Here is a 23,232-nt window from a genome sequence, read left to right on the forward strand (position 1 = left end):
AGGTCAGCAAGTTAAAACCTGATTAATGATATTGCTCACGATTCTATTACTAATCGAATTCCTGAATATGCTCTGGTCACGAAAACTGATAATGATTATGTATAAATACTGAACTGTTTCTCTGTGTAATTGCAGACTTGTGGAAGAATCAGCAGTTGAACCAACTGCTCTCTGACCTCATGTTTCAGCCATATACTGCATGCAGTTATTCGTAAATAAATGCTTGTTATATTGACGAAACAAATTTTGTAGAGTCCATCTTTCACAGTCAAGAAGCAGGAAAAGTTTCCACTTCAACACTGGGTATATATGTGTACAAGCCACTGAAGGCGACAGAAAAGGTTGAGAAAGCAGTCAATAAAGCATACGGTATCCTAGGCTTTATTAATGGAGCATAAAGTACAAAAATAAGAAGGTTATGTTGAATTTGGATAAGACTCTAGTTTAGCTTCAACTAGCTACACTTTAGGGCAGATGTGAAGGCAAACAGTGTAGAGAAGATTTGGGAGATTATTCTAGGAATGAGGAACTCCAGTTACAAAGATAGATTGGAGAAGTTGAGACTGTTCTCCTTCGAGAAGACTGAGAGGAGTTTTGATAGAGGTGTTCAAAATCATGAGGGGTTTGGGCAGAGTTGATGGTGAGAAACTGTTCTCACTCGTGAAAGGATCATGAGGGTAGAGGTTTAAATTGTTAAAAGCAGCTCAGTGGTTGTGGTCGGGACTGCACTGCGAATGTAGCCAAGGCAGGTTCAATTGAGTTGAGTGGGGAATTAGACTGTTAATTGAAAGGAAGGATGTGCAGGGTTATGGGGGGAGGTGGAGAAATCGCACTAGGTGAATTGCTCAAAGAGCTGCAGCAGACAACATTCCGTGCTGTTACAATTCTATGATTGCTTCAGTCCTTTTCATCCATCAGGCCTCCGCTTGCTTGCTACACTGGCACCCAGATAAGCAACTCAAATTTAAAACACCCAACTTTGCTTTCAACTTCCTCCACAGCCCTTGCCTCTTCTTATTTCTGTCACCTTTTCCAGGTCCACAAACTTCTGTGATATCTGTGTTCCTTTAATTCTGTTCTCTTCAGCATCCCCAATTTTAATCACTCCACCATTGGTGGCTGTGCCTTCAGCTGCCGAGGACCTAAGCTCTGGAAGATCATTTGCAATTCTAATGTTGTTTGACTCTAAGTTTGTTTTTAAATCTCCTCTTGCCCCTTCCAATTTTGGTAACCTCCTTCAGCCCTGTACTCCTTCTGGATCTCAGCACTACCCCAATCCCAATCTTGTGCGTTCTAATTGCCTCACCACTGACCTTCCTAAATCTCTCTCTCCTCTTTGGTCATTAAAGGTTACTTCTTTGACCCCGTGTCCTAAAGGTTATTTTAGGTGGCTTAATGTCGATTTTTGTTTGATAGCCCTCCTCTGGTGGCTGAGTAGAGTTTACAGTGATGGAGGTGTGTGAAATAAATGTAAATTGTTGCTTGTTGAGAGCTGATTAATTAAAATTTCAGAGTGTAATGAGTGATTCCTGAGGTAGCTTCACTGAATTTTACATTGGGGAAGGGAGTATTCGGCCCATCGTGCACGCACTGGTCCTCCAATAGGTTTCCCCATGTCACACTTTTCTCAGATTCAGTTCACTGACATTTCAAAACAGAACCTGTAACAAATCTATCACATTTTCAAACAATCAATGCAATCGTTTGAGATCTTTGGAGTTTTTTTTTTAAACATCACTTAATAGTATCAGAGAGTCGTGGCTTCCACTTTAGAACAGAGACTTGCGAGTCAGAATCTCATTGACACCCAGAACATTCATATACAATGTCAAAAAATCCAAGAGGCAGAACTGGTACTGTGACAGAAAGATCAGCTGCCAGATCAATACAAAGTGGAAGTCTTGCCTCACTTGCATGAGAAGCAAGTTGAGTGGGTCACGGTTGACTGATCAGGCAGAAATAAAATGTAAAACACAGTTAGAAACTTCATGATACTAGATGTTCTGGTGCACAGTCACAGATTCCAAGGGATTTTGTCCGTGCTCAAGGAAGTTTTGGGCTCACCCTAAGCATTGTGAAAACTATGACAGTACATTAGCAGAATTTGTGAATACATCTGTAACTACTTATCTGTATTGTACAGCACAGACTGAATAAAATTCGAAGGTCTCAGCTGTTGGTGTCCAGACTGCTTGGTATAGTGGGCATTGTTTCCTGATGTAACACAAAGCCTAAGCAGCAGCATGATCAAGTAAATATGACGATTCTCTTCAATTAATAGCTTCCATAATAGCTGCATCAATAATTCCTGGGTCCAAGAGATGACAAACTCAAGTTGCACTGCATTGTTTACAGAAAATTTATTAGTAATTCCATTTTTGCCAAATATACAGCTATGTGATTTATCTAAATATCTTTTCATCATATTAAATTACAAAAGTAAGCAATCTTCATCAGTTAGTACTTTTGATTCCTCTGTAAAACAAGTAGCACCCATTACATATCAGCAGTTACCCCTGCACTCCATTCACAGCAAAACAAGTTATGCATACAAATTCATCACAATCAAAAGAAAGGTAACAATGCATTGTATGTTAGAAGACAGATAAGTCAGGCTATACCGAGATATGTTATGGATGATCGATTATAAATAACCACAGTAAATGAATGTGCATTTGCTGCTTTTCTGATATTTTCATACCAATTCCAGCATAATTTCCCATTATACTAAAGTGTCTGTGTGCACGCTCAATAACAAAAGGGGTAATGGTCCTCACTTGTTCCCAGCCAGGCTGCAGTTAAAATTGTACTTTATCCAAAATTAAGAGGACACATTTTCAAAATGCCCCTGTTAAAAGCAAGCCATGGTTTATCCAAAGTGCAGCCAGAATATGAGCGCTTTATAAATGAACTGTAAATTAAGGTGACTGATGAATTTTGCATTAACTTGTACCAAACTCTGTGTGCAGTGTTTTTAAAAATAGTCCAAAACTTATTCAAAAACCGATCCACCTAACAGGAATGACGAGTAGGTTGCTCTGTGTTCAAATTTAATACCCAACTTTTATAGGCCAGGGTTATATAAAAGGATGCTGACTCACTGTAAAAAAATAAGGAAAAGTAGGTTCATTTTGTGTGGCAGTAAATTTCTCACTTTGTTAGAAGTGCAGGGAGAATTGAAGCTTCTCGCAACTTGGCTCTCAATCCCACAGATCCCACCAAGGCCGCACACTGAATGCTGGACTCTTGTCGTTTGATTTGAATCAAAGCAATTTAAATTAACAATCTCGTTTCACAGCTCATTCTCGGGAACATGACAGCAAGCTTCCATCTGGGAGAAGTCAAGCTGAAATTAGATTGAGGTCTGGTGCATGCACCATTCTCTACTTGATGCCATGCTTCACCACAAACGACAACTGTGTGCTGATGCGAGGAGAGGCAACCCTTCTTCACCTCACTCCCCTTTCAATATAATGAATAGTGAACATGGTTTCAATCAATGTAAAACCCGTCACTGCTATAAAGTCAAGTTTGTACTCGGCATTGATTTAGGAAAATGAAAGGAAAAGTATTCGGTGCCACTTACATGGAACACTGCAATCTGTATTGAATAGTGACTAATTTAATCAAGATTACATCTGTGAAAATGTGGCCTATTGATAATTTTAGGTTAGTTTCAAAGTAAAAGGCAAGAAATTTGAAGGTACTTTTAATAGGAAACTGATCAATTTAAATATTCTGTAGTTTAGCCAGTCAGAACAAGCCATATATAAAATACATACACTGCATTAAAGGTATTCTTCACCTTTTTATACAGAGCATTTCAAAAGAGCAAATTTACATAACAGCATATATTATCCTTTTTACAAAACAAATGTATTTCATAATTGTAATTTATCAATAGCTCTGCCTGAAGGAATGCTGAATAATCTCACTCTGGGGGCATCACATTGAAAGACTCTTAAGGCCAGTCTGAGGGGGTTAATGCAGAAGCTTACACTTGATACTGAGGTGTAAAACTTCTGCCGTTTCACCAACTGGAGGTGATTTACGTCAAATGCAGAATTCCCGGTACCGTAGAAGACCACAGGTGGGCATAACTGGTCAAATGAAACTTATTCCAAATGCCTTTCAACGCATAAGCTCCAAAATGGGGACAGTCTGATAAATGGATGCTTTGCTCACCCATGGATTGATTCCAATAAGGAGGACTCTACTGTATCGAACCAATGTCTTTGACCTTGTAATAAAATGGGAGTCCAATGGACGTTCAAATGCTAACAAGTTTGTTCAGTGAAAGTATACCCAAATCTCTTCAGGCACGCGCTCACTAACCAATGTAGAACTGCAATGAAATCCTAATGAGGAGCCGCAACTGAATAATCTTCAAGAACGTTTTTGAAAGAATTAAGAACTAATACAGTTTACAGAACCTGCATCCATGTAAAATATATTCAGCAACACAGTAAAATTCCAGCAGTTGTTTGGTGGAATGAATCGTAATGGAGTTTTATAAAAATAATTTGAGGTTCCATTGTGTACATTGTTTTGCCAAAATTTACAGCACAAACAGCAAGGACTGAGAACAAAACAAATCTAATCCAAATTAGTGATTGCTGCGACTTCTCTTGCCAGCACTTGAATGCATATTTCCTATGTTAATGTAACTTGCATTAAACAGTGCGACCCTGAACAGCACAACACAAATACAGTGATATTACTTGTGTAATAGACATATGAGATGATATAAGATGAGATCTGAAATCCTCAAATAAATGGAATATATTCAAAAAGATGCAACGATAAAACAGAATGCCCAACTCCAACAGCTGACACGGGATAAGTCAACCATCCATTCAACCAGCCATCTCCTCAGTAATGTTAACATAAACAGCTGTAAATTCACTGCAAACCAAGACTCAATTTTGGATGACTGTAATTGGAAATGCCAAAGAAAGCTGCGGCCAGCACAATGATCAAATTTTAAACCTCTGAGGCTACTAAATGAAGGAATTTTGGCTCCTTTAAAATGGAAGTGAAAAGGCATTTTAAAATGTTTTGTTTTTAAAACCGCCCAGGCCTGTTTGACAGTCATTGAGAGTGGGACATCTTCACAACTTGCCAAGCTCTAGTCAAGCTTGCATCCAGCAAGAGGATCGACTTTCAACTCCAACATGGTGGATGAATTGGTTAGAACTGTGCAAATAGGGCAGTCTTAGGGGGAGAAATCGATTCAAAATTGGTAGACGAACGGGCAAAATTAAGTGAAACGGACAAGTAACAATAAGTAACATGCAAACTAAAGCCTGCTGGTATTCCCGATGTCAGTGGTTATTTAGCAGCATAATTTCTTTAGAATCCAACTGTTTAGGTAAAAGGCCAATTGAAATCTTGTTCTGTTTTTAATTAAAGCCATTCCCATCTGTCCCTTATGGTGCATGTAGCTGATCAGAGGAGACAAACTCTGACAGGTGACCAGGTAGAAAGTCATCAAGACCAAATCATCCTGATTTTTCAAGGATCAAAACAAGCAAATTTAAGTCATCACGAATAGTCAGTAGTACTGAGGGACAGGACGTGTGACGAACAGGTCGGGCCTATGAGGAATGTACAGCTGCACAATGTAAACCTCTGTTAACAAACATACAAAAAAGCATAGTTTACAATTAAAAAATATTTCAGAAATAACTTTTTTCTTTTTTTTTTAGAAAAAGCACACATTTGGTAAATACATTTAAACGACTAACAATCTTCACATGCATTGTTCACCAGAACTACTAGTTACTGCTCCATAACAGTTCCTGCCACAAAATTCACCTCTGAAGCCTGACAAAGTGATAGCAATGTGGAAATCATTTAAAACGCTATCAAAACATCAAAAGTACATTGATTTGTGCAAATGTAAACTGTAATGAAAGGAACCCAATATTCTGAAATCTAGTGCATTTTAAGAACAGCAAAAAAGGTTTTTGTATTAGTGCTTGCATGTCATTGTCAAATACACAACGTGACCAGTGCCAAGAATTTGGCCACTCTTTTGATACGAGGGTAAATAATGAAAATGAAAACAGCTACACAACTAGCAACAATAGGGGTTATCTTGCTGAAGTCACAAGTCAGTTATGGTGATATAAACATACTGTGCCAAGTGCAGATGCTTGTTTCACTCAGTATTCTAATAGTGAAGCCTACAAGGCCATTAGTAGTTGGTCTGAGAAGTTAGTTAGTGTTCAAGTACAGAGTATTCTTAGACATGGCCGTTCGAACACAGCAACAATTGTTTTTAGTGTGCCAGTCTTGTAAAGGCAAACCCAAACACATATCAGTCCAGAGGATAATGAGAGCAAATCAAATCGCCAACTTGTTGAAACTGGGTGTGCAAAAATTAACTTTGGAAGTTGTTACACAAGATATCACTACTAGTAGATGACCAAATGAGACATGTGAACAAATTAAAATCTCTGCAATTTTGGAAGTAAGCCAGTGTTAGGAAAGAATTTGCTTAAAGATTAATTAAAATCTAATGGAACATTTCAGTTGGAGGCTTCCTCCCCTCTCACCTCAGCTGCTGCAGATTCCAGCATACTCAAAAATTGAAGGAAAAAATAAAGTTTTTAAAAACGTGATGAGATGCATTTGTTGCCCTATCCTGTGGAAACTCTTCACCAGAAGGGCTCCAGGTGATGTGATGGCGATCTAATGCATTAGCTTTCATTAGGCTGATCAATGAACAAGCTATCGCGGGACTGAAATTCTCCCGGGGTTCTAGCTGAATGCATCAAAACATAGACAACCGACTACTTCTATTTTACAGTTGGGAGCAAACATTTCACACAAATTGCAGCAATTCAACTGTAAGTAAAGGCAAATAAAATACATGTGTCCAGAAAAGTGGCAGCAACATCCCCAAAACAATCTAAAGTCTGACTAACCTGGTCTTCACTGAAGATAGCATTAGTCCATAGGCACAAGTTCCATGCCTAGGATTGGCAGGCAGTTGGTTACATATCTGAAAAACCAATTACCATCATTGAAGTCTGCGGGTTTGTTACGAACAGTGGGAGCTCATAAATTTCCTTGTCAGCAGTTGTTAAGCTTCAGCTGCCCTCTGTAGGTTTTTGGAACTGTTTCAGTGGCTGTCAATGATGAGTTGGTAAATTTTCCTGAGCTATTATAAATATCAAATCAATCACCAGAGGTACCATACAATGAAAAGCACATACAATACACCTGGAATCACATTAGAAACACAAAATGATGCATCAGAACTTGTGCAGAAATCAATAAAATTGCTCCTTATTTATTTCCTTGCTCTCGATATCCCCAAAATTAAAAAAAATTAATCATCCAGCATATTTCGTAACACACTGATTAAATGTCTCAGCCCATAAATGTACTCCTCATCTTTTGTGTTGCTCGGGAACACATGTGCAAAGTCTATCATTCTTACATCAACCTCTGGAGGCTCCTGCAGCATGCTCGAGGTATGCACCAAATCCTTCTCCAATTGTTTTATTTCATTGCCATTTGGCTGTCCAGGTGAAACAAGAGTTAAGCATTTGCATATGCTGTGGTCTTGCTCTGCATTCTTCAGCTGTAGTGGGACCACGCTTTGGTGTGCCCTGGAACACCCCTTCCGGTGAAGTGCGTACATATTGGAGAGGCTCTGGCCAACTGAGGCCTCCATCATCCCATTCTCGCTGGAGCTCAATACGTGTACGTTATTGTTGTATTCCACTACTTCTCCAGTTCGCTTTATTCCCTTTGGTGCTACTGGTTTGTGGGATTCATCGCCGACGCCCATCGCTGTCAGCTGAGGCAATCCCTCATAAACAAACAGTAAGGAGCTTGCATAGAAACAGAGCTTGCTTTGATTCTCAAACCACTGCAGTATATTCTCAACCTCTCGAATACTCGAGGCGACAGCGTCCTTTCTCAAACAGCTTCCGTCATGGAAGAATCGAGACAGACCTGCAAAATAGAATCCTAATGAGAAAAACCATTGACCATCCACATCGGGACCTGATTTTACATTTAAAAAAAAATCTGTTTCTCTACTGAACAGCCCTGAAGACATTGTGACAGCACTGCAAACAGAAGAAAAATGTGTTACACATGGAGTGGGGAGACTGAGTAAACTTTTCAAAAGAATAACACTGTGTGTTTTTCAAGTGCCCTTCACAATCACAGGACCTCCCGGGGTGCTTTACAACCAATGAAGTACCTTTGTAATTTGGGAAACACAATAGCCAACTTGTGTACAGAAAGTCCCACATATAACAACCTGAAAATGAACAGTGAAACTGTTCAGTGACCTTGACGGAGGGATAAATATTGGCGAGGGTATTGGGCAGAACTCCCCTACTCTTCTTCAAATAGTGCCATGGGATCTCTACGTCCACTTGAGGGGGCAGATCCAGGGCCGTGGTTTAACATCTCTGAAAGGTGGCACCGCTGAAGGTGCAGCACTTCCCTCAGCACTGCACTGAAGTGTCAACCTCGATTACTTTCTCAAGTCTCCAGAGTAGGATTTAAACCTGCAACTTTCTCACTCGGGTGAGAATGGCTGAGCCACAGCTGACACCTACGGATAAGACCGAGGTTCCCTACGACGCAACTGGGTAGTGTAACCGCAGCAGCATGGCTCGATCCATTTAAAGTAAAGTAAAGTTTATTTATTAGTTACAAGTAAGACTTACATTAACACTGCAATGAAGTTACTGTGAAAATCCCCTAGCCGCCACACTCCAGCGCCTGTTCGGGTCAATGCACCTAGCCACCCTGTCACTTTTTACCCAGCTTCCGTGGCAGGAAACCGGAGCACCCAGAGGAAACCCATGCAGACACGGGGAGAACGTGCAAACTCCACACAGACAGTGACCCAAGCCGGGAATCGAACCCGGGTCCCTGGTGCTGTGAGGCAGCAGTGCTAACCACTGTGCCACCAAAGAGTCTGGACAAAGCAGAGGCGCAAATTAAACACAACACTTCCACGACTGCTCTGTCAAAGTATCAGTTTTGGAAAATGCAATGGAATATGCTGCCAGCTCGTTTAGGACCTATATAGCCTCCTATCAGCACTCACAAATAAATGTCTCCAGGCTGCCACTCAACGTACAGCAAATTAGTTAAACTTTGTTCACAGTAGAGTTCACAGCCAGATGTTTCTCAAGCTAAACAGTCCGCTTTTATTACCATCCTCATTATCAGTATCACTTTGGTTTAAGTTGTAAAGAGCATTTGCCAATGACAGTTAAAGCTGCATGCAAAAATTTATTGCTAGAAAAAGATATTAAATTCACTGCCTGTATATATTTAATTGCTCCATTTCACCACACAGATTAACTCTCATATAGTCACATTATGCAGTTTATAGAATACATCTCTAATACTTGATTTCCAGAACAAAAAGTGCCAATCTCTGTAATTATAACACTGAAGTTATTAAATGCAATAGGAAATTTACTAAACACATTCAAATCACTGAGCAATCTAAGTACAAAGCTAATATAATCGCAGGGTTAAATGCCTCCCCCTCAGGGAATGTGCATCTCATTACACCAATACAGAGGCACTTGTCCATATGCAGTTTTACTTCAGTTCGATAAGGGAAATGGTATTTTTATGGTTCCAGTTTCTCTGCATCTGTTTACAGTCGTTAACTTCGGTAAATCTGTTGTGTGGCTCATTGAGTGCCATTTGGCTTCTTACAATGCAGCATCACAGGAGGCCATTCGACCCATCGTGCCTTTAGCAGTTCATTGGTAGTGTTTTCTGATTAGTTCCACATTCTTGCTCTTTGACCATAACCCTGTCACTTTTTATCCTTTTGCATATCTGTCCAGTTGCCTTTTGCAAGTTCCTGTTGAATCTGCTTCAACCAACCTTTCAGGCAGTGCATAACAACTCACCATGTACCATATGGATGTTTCTTCACATTACCACTGGTTGCTTTGGCATACACCTTGCATTTGTGTCTGGTAACTGACTTTTCTGAACTTGAAATCGAGTAAATGAGAAGAAACCATCTAAACCGCTCCATAATGTTGAACATCTCGATTAAATCTCTTAAACGTTGCTATTCTAAGAAAAAACACAACTACCCCAATCTCTCCACTAATTTGATTTTATTCTTCATGGGATGCGGCATCATTAGCAAGGCCAGCAATTATTGCCAACCGAGAAATGCCCTTGAGGAAGTGATGGTGTGCCATCTTCTTCCATCGCCACAGTCAGTGTGCCATAGACACACTTCAGTGCTGTCAGCTAGGGAATTCTGAAATTTTAACCCAGCAACAATGAAGGAATGACAATATATTTCAAGTTAGAATGGTGCATGAGTTGGAGGGGAAGCTGCAAGTGTTCCCATACACTCTGCTGCCCTTGTCCTTCCAAGCAGCAAAGGCCATGGGCTTGAAAGGTACTGTTGAAGGAACTTTGATGAGCTGCTGCAGTGCATCTTGCAGAGGATATATACCAGCCACCGTGTGCCAGTGATGGAGGGAGTGAATGTGGTAGAAAGGGTACCAATCAAGCAGGCTGCTGTGCCCTGGGTGGTGCTGAGTTCTTTTGAGTGTTGAAGCAGCAGTCATCCAGGCAGCTGGAGAGCATGCTATCACACTCCCAACCCCGTGCCTTGTAGAAAGGCTGTGGGGAGTGAGTTATTCACCACAAAATACCCAGCCTCAGACCTGTTCCTTTAACCACAGTATTTATGCCACTGGTCCAGTTAAGTTTCTGGTCAACCTCCCCTCAAGTTGATGGTGGGTCATTCAGTGACAGAAATCTTGTTGAATGTCAAAGGGAATTGGCTGGATGGTTACCACCTGGCACTTATGTGGCACCAAGGCTCCTTATCATTTATCAAGTCTGAATGTTGTCCAAGTCTTGCCATAAGTAGGCAGCGACTGTTTAACTATCTGAGGAGTTGCGAGTGGAACTGAACACTGTGCAACCATAGAATCCCCACAGTGCAGAAGGAGGCCATTCGGCCCATCGAGTCTGCACTGACCACAATCCCAATCAAGGCCCTATTCCCACATATTTATCCTGCTAATCCCCCTGACACCAGGGTCAATTTAGAATGACCAATCCACCTAACCCGCACATCTTTGGACTGTGGGAGGAAACCGGAGCACCCGGAGGAAACCCACGCAGACAATGGGGAGAATGTGTGAACTCCACACAGACAGTGATCCAAGCCGGGAATCGAACCCGGGTCCCTGGTGCGGTGAGGCAGCAATGCTAACCACTGTGCTACCGTGCCGCCCATCAGCGAACATCCCCACTTCTGACCTTATGATAGACGGAAGGTCGTTGAAGATTCTTGGGCCTAGGACACAACACTGAGCGACTCCTGCAGTAATTATCTCGAGACATATTTCTACAGCGGGGAAAGGAAGGGCATCAGATATACAGCTCCCTGGATGATTAAAGATACTGAGATGAAATCATGATAAAAAAAGACAACAAATATGAGGTTCATTGGTTAGGTGAAAAATCACTGAAGGAGTGAACAGTGTACAACAGAGTTCATATCGTGCCTGCAGCAATACAGTTTAAGTTTTAAAGTTCATTATTGTCACAAGTAGGCTTACATTAACACTGTAATGAAGTTTCTGTGAAAAACCCCTCGTCGCACACCCTAGCGCCTGTTCGGGTAAACTGAGGGAGAATTTAGCATGGCCAATGCACCTAAGCAGCACATCTTTCGGGCTGTGCGAGGAAACCGGAGCACCCAGAGGAAACTCACACAGACACGGGGAGAATGTGCAGACTCCACACAGACAGTAAGAAGCACTCATTCATTAAAATGGGCAAATAGCAAGTTATCCTCTACTTGTAAATGAAATACCAAAATGTTTTATTACTAGATTTTGTTTTCATTCTCAGGATGCAGGTTCACCTGGCAAAGCTATATTTACTGCTCATTTTCTGTTGCCATGCCAGGTTGCAGGAGGGCATATTAGAGTTACCCAGAGTGTGGGATTAAGAGTCATATGGCTGGAACAGGCAGGGGTGCAAAGTTTCCTGCCGAACATTAATGAAGCTGTTGAATTTTTACAAAGATCCAGCAGCGTTCCATGACTAATTACCAAACATGTTGAGTTCAAGTTCACAACTTGTCGTGGTGGGGTTTAAACTCACATCCTGTAGGCTATTACTCCAGTAACATATGCACGGGAGCTACCATTCCAAAATCATATCAGGTTAAAGTCCAACAGGTTTATTTGGAATCAGGTGAGTGGAGAGGTAAGTTTCACAAACACGGCATATATAGACAAAGACACAATTGCAAGATAATGGTTTTAATGCGAGTCTTTACAGGTACAGACAGTGTGAGTGGAGAGAGGGATAATCACAGGTTAAAGAGGTGTGAATTGCCAGGACAGTTAGGAGGATTTTGCAAGCTCAGGCAGTATAGTGGGGATGACATGTAGTGTGACATGAGCCCAAGATCCAGGCTGAGGCCATCCTCATGCATGCGGAACTTGGCTATCAGCTTCTGCTCGGCGATTCTGCATTGTCGTGTGTCTTGCAATTGTGCCTTTATCTATATATACCGTGTTTGTGAAACCTACCTCTCCACTCACCGGATGAAGGAGCAGCGCTCCGAAAACTCGTGATTCCAAATAAACCTGTTGGTCCTTAACCTGGTGATGTGAGACTTCTTACTGTGCCCATCCCAGTCCAACGCCAGCATCTCCACATCAAAATCAAATCAGCCAAGGAAATGTCCAGGGTGCTCTCATTGGTCGCCATGTTCCTTGGCTGAGAACAAAATCTAAAAGCAGCGATAGTCCCCAATCCGGCTGAAAAATGAAAATGTGTGATCAGGTAGGAAGGATAAGGCTCCTTTGCAATGTTTCTCATAATCAAATGTCCTACAAACAAATCATCATCTAGGGTCAGCCTGGTCACTTGAGCTGAAGGTCCTTAGAAAGAAAGCCCTCAGGAATGGACAAGATTGGGAGAGGCGGGAAGACCCTTGCTCAAAAAACGCAAAAGACAATTTGGACAGTATTAGATTGAGTCTTGTACGTATATATCTTAAAGTGATTCAATTAGAAATAAGTGTGAGGGATAAATTGGAGCTTCGGAGAAATCCGTGTGCAGGCAGGGAACCCTGGGATTGCAGAGTACCCATGGTTTCTTCAAGCTTCACAATCTAGTCCGTTGCTACAGCACCCGCTGCTTTCACTGAAGCCGCTCCAGGATGCTCCATGCTGGCAAAACTTTGCAAGGCACTGATCCGAATTTGAATCTGACTTTGGCAAAAAAAAAACAGGAATTGATTTTGACTTATCAAGTTTTCTGATCATGGGCACCATCGGGAAAATGCAAAAAATCTTCAAGATTTAATCAACAACCAAGGCTCTGCGGCTTCTGAATATCGGTCAAAACAGCCAGAAGAAGATTTATAAGAGTCTTCCTCACTCTTGGGCGAGTTGAGAAATCTACCCTATTTATTGGGATAAGGTAGCGTGCATGTGTGCGTGTCTGCGCACACGTGTGGCTTGTGTGTGCAGTGTGGGCACAGTTTGTGTGTGTGTGGACGAGGGGAGGGGGTATGTGCATGAGGGGAGGGGAGGAGAGGGTGCTGTTGTGGCAATCTTCCCTTCTAAAAACAGAAGGATCAGGTTCTGAAGACTTGGAGCAATATTGTGTGATACAATGAACTTTCACCAGAAGCAATTTCACCTGCAAGAATCCTGCGCAGAGAGCAGAGAAGTCAGCGAATTAATAAAATATTAATGAGTACTACACTGATGAGACAACTAGAATGTTTCTGATGAGCAGGTTGGCCATCAAAGACAATGTTACTAAACTCAATCAGCTCCAAATCCCATTTAAATTCCACATGTCTTCAGGCCATTATTCAACTATAACCCCACATCTAAAAAAGATCTCTTATCCTAAAATGGTTTATATTCCACTCATATTTTCAGGTAAAAATGTATTCAGTTAACTTAGAGGAAAGAGAGACAAAGTAAATTATATTAGTTCAATCCACCCCTCCCCCCGCCCATTTAGAATCATAGAATCACAGAATCTCTACAGTGAAGGAGGCCATATGCGGGTTAGGTTGATTGGCCATGTAAAATTGCCCCTCCGTGTCCTAAGATGTGTAGGTTAGGGGGATTGGCCATTCTAAATTGCCCCTTAGTGTCCCAAGATATATAGGTTAGGGGGATTAGCGGGCTAAATACGTTGGGTTACGGGGTAAGCCTGGATGTGAGTCATGCAGATTTGATGGGCCAAATGGCCTCCTTCTGCACTGTAGGGGTTCTATGAAGTGCAGCTGCTCCTTTGAAACTAGGATTCAACACATTGTAGGTTAAACACAGAAGGGATTTCACATCACATCTTGCAATTGCGTAGTGACGTGGTAGGCAAAGACTCATTAATTTCTGAGAAGTTACATCCTTCACTTCAATGAACATTTTACAAGATCAACTCTCTGAGGCAATTGGCTGTGCCATCTGTATTCTGCACCATCCCCAGCTTTGTGCACTGTCTTGCACACATGACTCTTTGCCCATTGCAGTGTCTGATCACTTTAGTGTTGCAGGTTCAAACAAGGAGTGGGCTTTGAAAGATCTTAAAACCTCCCAAAATACTCACAACTCCAGCTTCTTCATACAGCAGCTAGCAATAAGTGGTAGCTAAGTGTCTTGACACATAGGTAGGCACAAAAAAATACCAATTATCCTTTGTTCTCTCCCTAGAAGACACTGCAGAAGCTACGAGGGAAATGTAATGATACATCGCAATGTAGGAATTAGAACTGGAGGACACTGTGCCCTGGTCAGTTGAAGTGGATGTTAAACACAGCTTGACAATGGTAACCATCATTGAAGCAGGAATTCAAACTGGGCAGCAGTTGAGAATCCATTTCAGGACAGCAAACGTCAGACACGCAAGCATAAATCCTCAGATTTTGCCTCAAACAGTAAAACATTAAGACTAAGTACCAGCAGCCACTGTTGGTTTCTATATGTTTCTATATGGTACAAAGCAAGTGAAGAATACCCCAAGTGTTGTACCCTGCAAGTTACCCTCTACAACAGATTTGGGGCAGATTGCTGCATTGTACCAAGTGACCTTGTACTCGATCCTCATTTGCTCCAAGTCCTTAAGACCTTTTTAGATGCAGAGTAGAATGTCAGTAATGTGCATTGTTCCATTTCGCTTGTCTCACTGAATACCTTAAAATAACCAGAAAATTTTGACAGAAGTCATTTATCAGAAACATTAGAATGGTTGGTATTAATATGTTACATTATAAAATTATATATATATATCTGTTTAATGTCTGGCATCCCGAATCACCCAGCAACTCTATACAAAGTGGGCCCTGCAGAGTTCATGTTAGAACCCATAGCTCATAGATATTTCTAAAGGTTATGGGAATGCTTCTTAAATGAACCTGGAAAATGCAAACTTATTTCTTCCTTGAAGTTATTGCCCTTTTAGATTAGAGAGGTGTAAGGGGCGACTTAATAGATGCATGCAAAATTGAAGGTTTTCGACAAGAGTAGATAGGGAGAAAATGGCTCCATGAGCTCAAGTACCAGTAACCAGGGAACACAGATCTAAGATCATCGGCAAGATGTCGGAGAAGGAACTGGAGATGTTTTTACGCTGCAAACTCTACTGACCTGGAATGCACTGCCTGAAAGGATGGCAAAAGTAGATTCAAAAATAACGTCCAGAAGAAAATTGAAGAACTGTTTGAAAAGGAAACAAATTGTGGGGGTTATGGGGAAAGAGCACAGGAATGAAACTAATTGGACAGCCCTTTCAGTAGCGAGCCAGCACAAATAGGATGAATCAAATTACCACCTCCTGTATCAGATGATTCATTTCTATGGAGGCATTGTCAGCAGATGCTAATTAAAAAGGCAAGATATTTATAACGTAATAAAGTGTCCCAAGTCGCCTTGAAGGAGCATTATAAAAGAAAATGACAACAAGGCACAGGAGGAGATATCAGGGAAGACAAAGAGGTAGCCTTTAAGGGTGGTCTCAAAGGTGGAAAGCAAGGTGGAGAGATGCTGGATTATAGGAAGGAATTCGAGATTTTATTGCCTTGGCAATAGAATCATAGAATCCCTACAGTGCAGAAGGAGGTCATTCGGTCTAAATGGGAAATGCAAACTTATTTCTTCCTTGAAGTTATTGCCCCTTTAGGGCATGACCACCAATGGCGGATTAATTAAAATTGGGGTGCTCAGGACGCCAGAGTTAGAGGAGCGCCAATATCTGAGAAGGTCACGGGGTTGGAGGAGATTACAGAGATAGTGAGGTCATGGAGAGATTCCAAAACAAGGACATGGTTCGACCGGGAGCCAATATAGGTCAGTCAGCACAGGAGAAATAGGTGAATGGGACTTGGTGCGAGTTAAGACACAAATAGTAGAGTTTTGGATACCTCAGAAATGTGAAAGACCAACCAGGAATAGAACCATAGAACATTACAGCACAGAAACAGGCCTTTTGGCCCTTCTTGGCTGTGCCGAACCATTTTTCTGCCTAGTCCCACTGACCTGCACCTGGACCATATCCCTCCACATCCCTCTCATCCATGTACCTGTCCAAGTTTTTCTTAAATGTTAAAAGTGAGTTCGCATTCACCACTCCATCTGTCAGCTCATTCCACACTCCCACCACACTCTGTGTGAAGAAGCCCCCCCCCAATATTCCCTTTAAACTTTTCCCCCTTCACCCTTAACCCAAGTCCTCTAGTTTTTTTCTCCCCTAGCCTCAGTGGAAAATGCATGCTTGCATTCACTCTATCTATACATAGAAACATAGAAAACTACAGCACAAAACAGGCCCTTCGGCCCCACAAGTTGTGCCGAACATATCCCTACCTTTTAGGCCTACCTATAACCCTCCATCCTATTAAGTCCCATGTACTCATCCAGGAGTCTCTTAAAAGACCCTATTGAGTTTGCCTCCACCACCACTGACGGCAGCCGATTCCACTCGCCCACCACCCTCTGTGTGAAAAACTTCCCCCTAACATTTCCCCTCTACCTACCCCCCAGCACCTTAAACCTGGGTCCTCTCGTGGCAGCCATTTCCACCCTGGGAAAAAGCCTCAGAGTCCACCCGATCTATGCCTCTCAACATCTTATATACCTCTATTAGGTCTCCTCTCATCCTACGTCTCTCCAAGGAGAAAAGACCAAGCTCCCTCAGCCTATCCTCATAAGGCATGCCACTTAATCCAGGCAACATCCTTGTAAATCTCCTCTGCACCCTTTCAATATTTTCCACATCCTTCCTGTAATGAGGCGACCAGAACTGAGCACAGAACTCCAAGTGGGGTCTGATGAGGGTCTTATATAGCTGCATCATTATCCCCGGACTCCTAAACTCAATCCCTCGATTGATAAAGGCCAGCACACCATACGCCTTCTTAACCACCTCCTCCACCTGCGGGGCCGATTTTTGAGTCCTATGGACCCGGACCCCAAGGTCCTTCTGATCCTCTACAGTACTAAGAGTCTTTCCCTTTATATTGTACTCCTTCATCCCATTCGACCCGCCAAAATGGAACACGACGCATTTATCTGGGTTGAAGTCCATCTGCCACTTCTTCGCCCAGTCTTGCATCCTATCTATGTCCCTCTGTAACTTCTGACATCCCTCCAGACTATCCACAACCCCACCAACCTTTGTGTCGTCAGCAAACTTACCAACCCATCCCTCCACTTCCTCATCCAGGTCATTTATGAAAATGACAAACAGCAAGGGTCCCAGAACAGATCCCTGGGGCACACCACTGGTGACCGACCTCCAATTAGAAAAAGACCCATCTATACCCACTCTCTGCCTCCTTTGGGCAAGCCAGTTCTGGATCCACCGGGCAGCAGCCCCTTGGATCCCATGCCCTCTCACTTTTTCGAGAAGCCTTGCATGGGAGACCTTATCGAACGCCTTGCTAAAATCCATATAAACCACATCTACCGCATTCCCTTCGTCAATGTGTTTAGTCACATTTTCGAAGAACTCCACCAGGCTCGTAAGGCACGATCTGCCTTTGACAAAGCCATGCTGAGTATTCTTGAGCATACTAAACCTCTCTAAATGCCCATAAATCTTGTCCCTCAGGATCTTCTCCATCAGCTTACCAACCACTAAGGTTAGAGTCACCGGTCGGTAATTTCCTGGGCTATCTCTATTCCCCTTCTTGAAAATAGGAACCACATCCGCAATCCTCCCATCCTCCGACACCCATCATAATTTTATACACCTCTGTCAAATCTCCCCTCATTCTTCTACGCTCCAAGGAATAAAGTCCTAACCTATTCAACCTTTCTCTGCAACTCAGTTTCTCAAGTCCCGGCAACATCCTTGTAAATCTTCTCTGCATTCTTTCAACCTTATTAATATCCTTCCTGTAATTAGGTGACCAAAACTGCACACAATACTCTAAATTCGGCCTCACCAATGTCTAATACAACCTCACCATAACATTCCAACTCTTATACTCAATACTTTGATTTATAAAAGCCAATGTACCAAAAGCACTCTTTACGACCCTATCTACCTGTGACGCCACTTTTAGGGAATTATGTATCTGTATTCCCAGGTCCCTCTGTTCTACTGCACTCTTCAGTGTCCTACCATTTACCTTGTTTCTACCTTGGTTTGTCCTTCCAAAGTGCAATACCTCACACTTGTCTGCATTAAACTTCATCTGCCATTTTTCAGCCCATTTTTCTAGTTGGTCCAAATCCCTCTGCAAGCTTTGAAAACCTTCCTCACTGTCCACTACACCTCTAATCTTTGTATCATCAGCAAATTTGCTGATCCAATTTACCACATCATCATCCAGATCATTGATATAGATGGCAAACAACAATGGACCCAGCACTGACCCCTGTGGCACACCACTAGTCACAGGCCTCCACTCAGAGAAGCAATCCTCCACTACCACTCTCTGGCTTCTTGCATTGAAAGAAGTTTAACAACACCAGGTTAAAGTCCAACAGGTTTATTTGGTAGCAAAAGCCACACAAGCTTTCGGAGCTGCAAGCCCCTTCTTCAGGTGAGTGAGTTTAACCTGGTGTTGTTAAACTTCTTACTGTGTTTACCCCAGTCCAACGCCGGCATCTCCACATCATTGAGCCAATGTCTAATCCAATTTACTACCTCTCCATGTATACCTAGCGACTGAACCTTCCTAACTAACCTCCAATGCGGAACCTTGTCAAAGGCCTTACTGAAGTCCATGTAGACAACATCCACTGCCTTCCCTGGTAACCTCCTCGAAAAACTCTAATAGATTGGTTAAACATGACCTACCATGCACAAAGCCATGTTGACTCTCCCTAATAAGTCCCTGTCTATCCAAATATTTGTAGATCCTATCTCTTAGTACTCCTTCCAATAATTTACCTACTACTGACGTCAAACTTACCGGCCTAAAATTTCCCGCATTACTTTTTGAGCCTTTTTTAAACAACAGAACAACATGAGCTATCCTCCAATCATCCGGCACCTCACCCGTGGATACCCACATTTTAAATATATCTGCCAGGGCCCCTGCAATTTCAACACTAGTCTCCTTCAAGGTCCGAGGGAATACCCTGTCTGGTCCTGGGGATTTATCTACTGATTTGCCTCAAGACAGCAAGCACCTCCTCCCCTTTAATCTGTATAGGTTCCATGACCTCCCTACTTGTTTGTCTTATTTCCATAGACTCCATGCCAGTTTCCTTAGTAAATACGGATGCAAAAAACCCATTTAATATCTCCCCCATTTCTTTTGGTTCCATACATAGCCGACCACTCTGATCTTCAAGAGGACCAATTTTATCCCTTACTATCCTTTTGCTCTTAATATACCTGTAGAGGCTCTTAGGATTATCCTTCACCTTGTCTGCCAAAGCAACCTCATGTCTTCTTTTAGCCCTCCTGATTTCTTTCTTAAGTAGTTTCTTGCACTTTTTATACTCCTCAAGCATCTTATTTGCTCCCTGTTGCCTATACATGTCATACATCTCTCTCTTCTTCTTTATCAGAGTTCCAATATCCCTCCATAACAGCACTGTGCGTGTGGTTTAAGTTTTAAAGTCTATTTATTAGTGTCACAAGTAGGCTTATATTAACACTGCAATGAAGTTACTGTGAAAATCCCCTATATCCACACCTCAGGGGCTGCAGTGGCTCAAGAAGTCAGCTCGTCACCACCTTTTCAAGGGCAACTAGGGATGGACAATAAATGCTGGCCTAGTCAGTGACACCCACATCCTGCAAAAAAATTCTCCTGCAAAAGAATTACAAAAATGGCTGCCTCAGTTCTACAATGGACTACACTTAAAACAAAATATACAAAAGCAAAATAATGCAGATTCTTTGAAACCGAAATAAAAACAGAAAATGTTGGAAATAAGCAACAAGTCGAACAGCATCTGAAGGGAGAAACAATCAAAGTTTCAGACCAATGAACCTTTGCAGAACGGGATAAGAGCAGAGACATACCATCATCCTCTTTGTCACTTAATCGCTTCTGACTTCCACTTTATCTCAGAACTCTAATTCCCATCTTTTCCCACCTCAGTAGTTGTTTAAAAACATCTCAAACCAATGGTCACCCATCAGAATCGTTAACTCAGCTTTCTCCCTCTACAGTTGAATTTGATGGAAAATAAAGTACTTTATTGGTTGTAAAGAGCTTTGCGAACATCCTTGGGTCATGGAAGGTGCAATATAAACACAAGTCATTCTTTACTTTTGTCCCTCTTCTCATGGTAATCTGCATGTAAAACAAATTGAGGATTTTTCAGGAGCTAAAATTAGGAACAGAATGTTTCGGCTGGTTGTGAAAACTCGAAAGATTCCACTCATTCCTGAGTTAAATCTAAGCAAACACTGTATTCTTTGGGCGCAGCGGTCACGTTATTTTGCAAGTCTCTCAGAAAGACATCTCTGCTTTGTGGAATGTTAGTCTGCATTAGACTGCCACCAGGACACTATGTCTGTCTGGAAAATACATCAAGCATCTGGGTACTAAATGCCAGCAATCCAGGCTCAATCTGCTTGGTAGATATGATTGATTTTAAAAAAAGTTTTTTTTGCTGTTAGATTCTGGGACTTCTTCAAAGGGAATTGACTAATGAGCCAGTTGTATGGCTCAAATCCAACTGTGAGGGGGGCTTGGTACCTTCAGTTCACGTGGAAGCCACAGGGCACCGTGGACAAGGAGCAACTCCTTGGTACATGCAGCCAATGCCCTGCTTTATCTGAAATTCTGGAGGCAGGGTGGCAATGAGAAAGGAATTTTAGAAATATTTCAAATTATAAAGCAAGAGAAAGGATTAGGTATTGAAAGTCAGCCACCAACTTAACTCGCTCCCGTGTCCATCCCCAGCTGGACAGGCTGACACTGTGACCCTAACCACCTACCCCCAGACAATGGCATTAGCAGTACAGCTACAACTTGCATTTTAAAGCACCTTTATTGTAACATTCCATGATGCTGCACAGGAGCTTTATCACACAACACGTCACACCGAGTAACACAAGGCGATATTAGGGCAGGTGCCCACAAGTCTGGTCAATGAGGCAGGTTTTAAGAAGCACCTTTAAGGAGCAGAGAGGGATGAGGAAGTGGAGGAGGTTTGTTGGGGAGGGAATTCCAGAACTTAGGGCCCCGAGGACTGAGGGAATGACCACCCTGGAATGGAGTGATTAAAACTTGGGGTGCTCAAGAGGCCAGAAATCTGATCCCATAGAATGACATGTGCTTCTGTTCATGAGAGCTGACAGCTGAAGTGGGCAACAGTGAGACAGTATTGGCAAAGCTGTCTGAATTGGAACAGAGATTATTCTCTTTGAAATGGTCATGAAAAATTCCCATTGTTATTTTATGTCTACTGCCCTTTAATAGGTTGCACTTGATCGGCTACTGCCCAAATTAGTCTGCATTCAACATCCACTTAGCAACATGGAGCAGTAAAGTTTAGGCAGTTAATAGCTTAAACGAGGAGCATTGTTCGCTGAATTGTCCCCATTATAAATGCCATAAAGGAAATAATATCCACAGTTACCAGCCTGAACTCTTTTCAGTGTCGACATTCCATCGTGTAGCTTGCTGATATTCAGCGGCCGTGCTATTCAGTCATTCACTTACAGCACTGATTAGAATATAAGCGTTGCAGTCTCCTATTTATCATGGGAACACAATATCTGCCTCCTCATCCTTTTCCATTTCAGGAAATGCAACAATTTTGAAAACAAATTCGACAACAGAGGTTGGCATTGGGAGCGGGTGGTGAAGAGGGTGTCTGGAGGGTTCTCAAACAAACTGGGGTGAAGCAGGCAGGAGAAAGAGAGAGAAACCCATCTTCAGATTGAAACCAAGCAATTAAAGAAATCTGCAGCTGCAGAACTTGTGGGGTATGAATATCCAACTTGCACAAATCCAGAAAGATCATGCGCATGGCTAAGGAACCTCCACAGGACTACTGCTGGAATGAGATCAGCTAAAAGCACAGTTGTAAAGAGCACTGATAATCTTTCTGCTGTTTGCCTAACTGCTGTTTGGTGGCACGATGGGACAATGGTTAGCACTGCTGCCTCACAGCGCCAGGGACCCGGGTTCGATTTTGGCCTTGGGTCACTGTTCGTGTGTAGTTTGCTCATTCTCCCTGTGTCTGTGTGGGTTTCCTCCGGGTGCTCCGGTTTCCTGCCATTGTCCAAAGATATGCTGGTTAGGTGGATTGGCCATGCTAAATTGACCCTTAGTGTCAGGGGGATTAGCAGAGTGAATACGTGGGGTTATGGAAATAGTGCTTGGGTGGAATTGTGGTTGGCGAAGACTTGATGGGCTGAATGGCCTCTTTCTGCACTGTAGGGATTCTATGATTCTAACTGGATCCATTGTTTAAAGCATTAGCTTGCAGGGCTATCAGGAACTGGGTAGAAAGAATCAGGGTTCCATTTGAACCAGAAAGACTGGGCAATCACCAACAGTCCCTTGTAGGATTACTAAGTCTGCTAAAAAGTGTTGATCGCAATGTTCCCTTGAAAGTTTCTTTGGACCAAACGGGTTACCGACTCTGAGCATTCCATTTTCTTGTCCGTGGGCGGATTGCAATCTAACAGTCACTGAACTTTCACGACTTTGTAAGCAGCCTGTTTAGTGGGTGGTACATTCCAGGTCACTACACAGCCATGCATGCTCACACCTTAGAGAGAACATTGACTCACTCA

At 42.3% G+C, this 23,232-nt stretch overlaps 1 protein-coding gene across 1 annotated transcript in view; it reads right to left on the reverse strand.

The window, feature by feature from the left end:
• Positions 1 to 2,343: 2,343 nt before the first annotated feature.
• The window catches only part of ipmkb (inositol polyphosphate multikinase b), a 97,881-nt gene continuing 76,992 nt past the window's right edge, over positions 2,344 to 23,232 (reverse strand). Inside the window, exon 6 of the mRNA XM_078223610.1 lies at positions 2,344 to 7,971. Within this exon, the coding sequence (XP_078079736.1) occupies positions 7,340 to 7,971 (632 nt within the window). The 3' untranslated portion in view covers positions 2,344 to 7,339. The remainder of the gene's footprint in view (positions 7,972 to 23,232) is intronic.

This window comes from Mustelus asterias, chromosome 11 (assembly GCF_964213995.1).
Source record: "Mustelus asterias chromosome 11, sMusAst1.hap1.1, whole genome shotgun sequence".
In the NCBI taxonomy this organism is placed as follows: domain Eukaryota; kingdom Metazoa; phylum Chordata; class Chondrichthyes; order Carcharhiniformes; family Triakidae; genus Mustelus; species Mustelus asterias.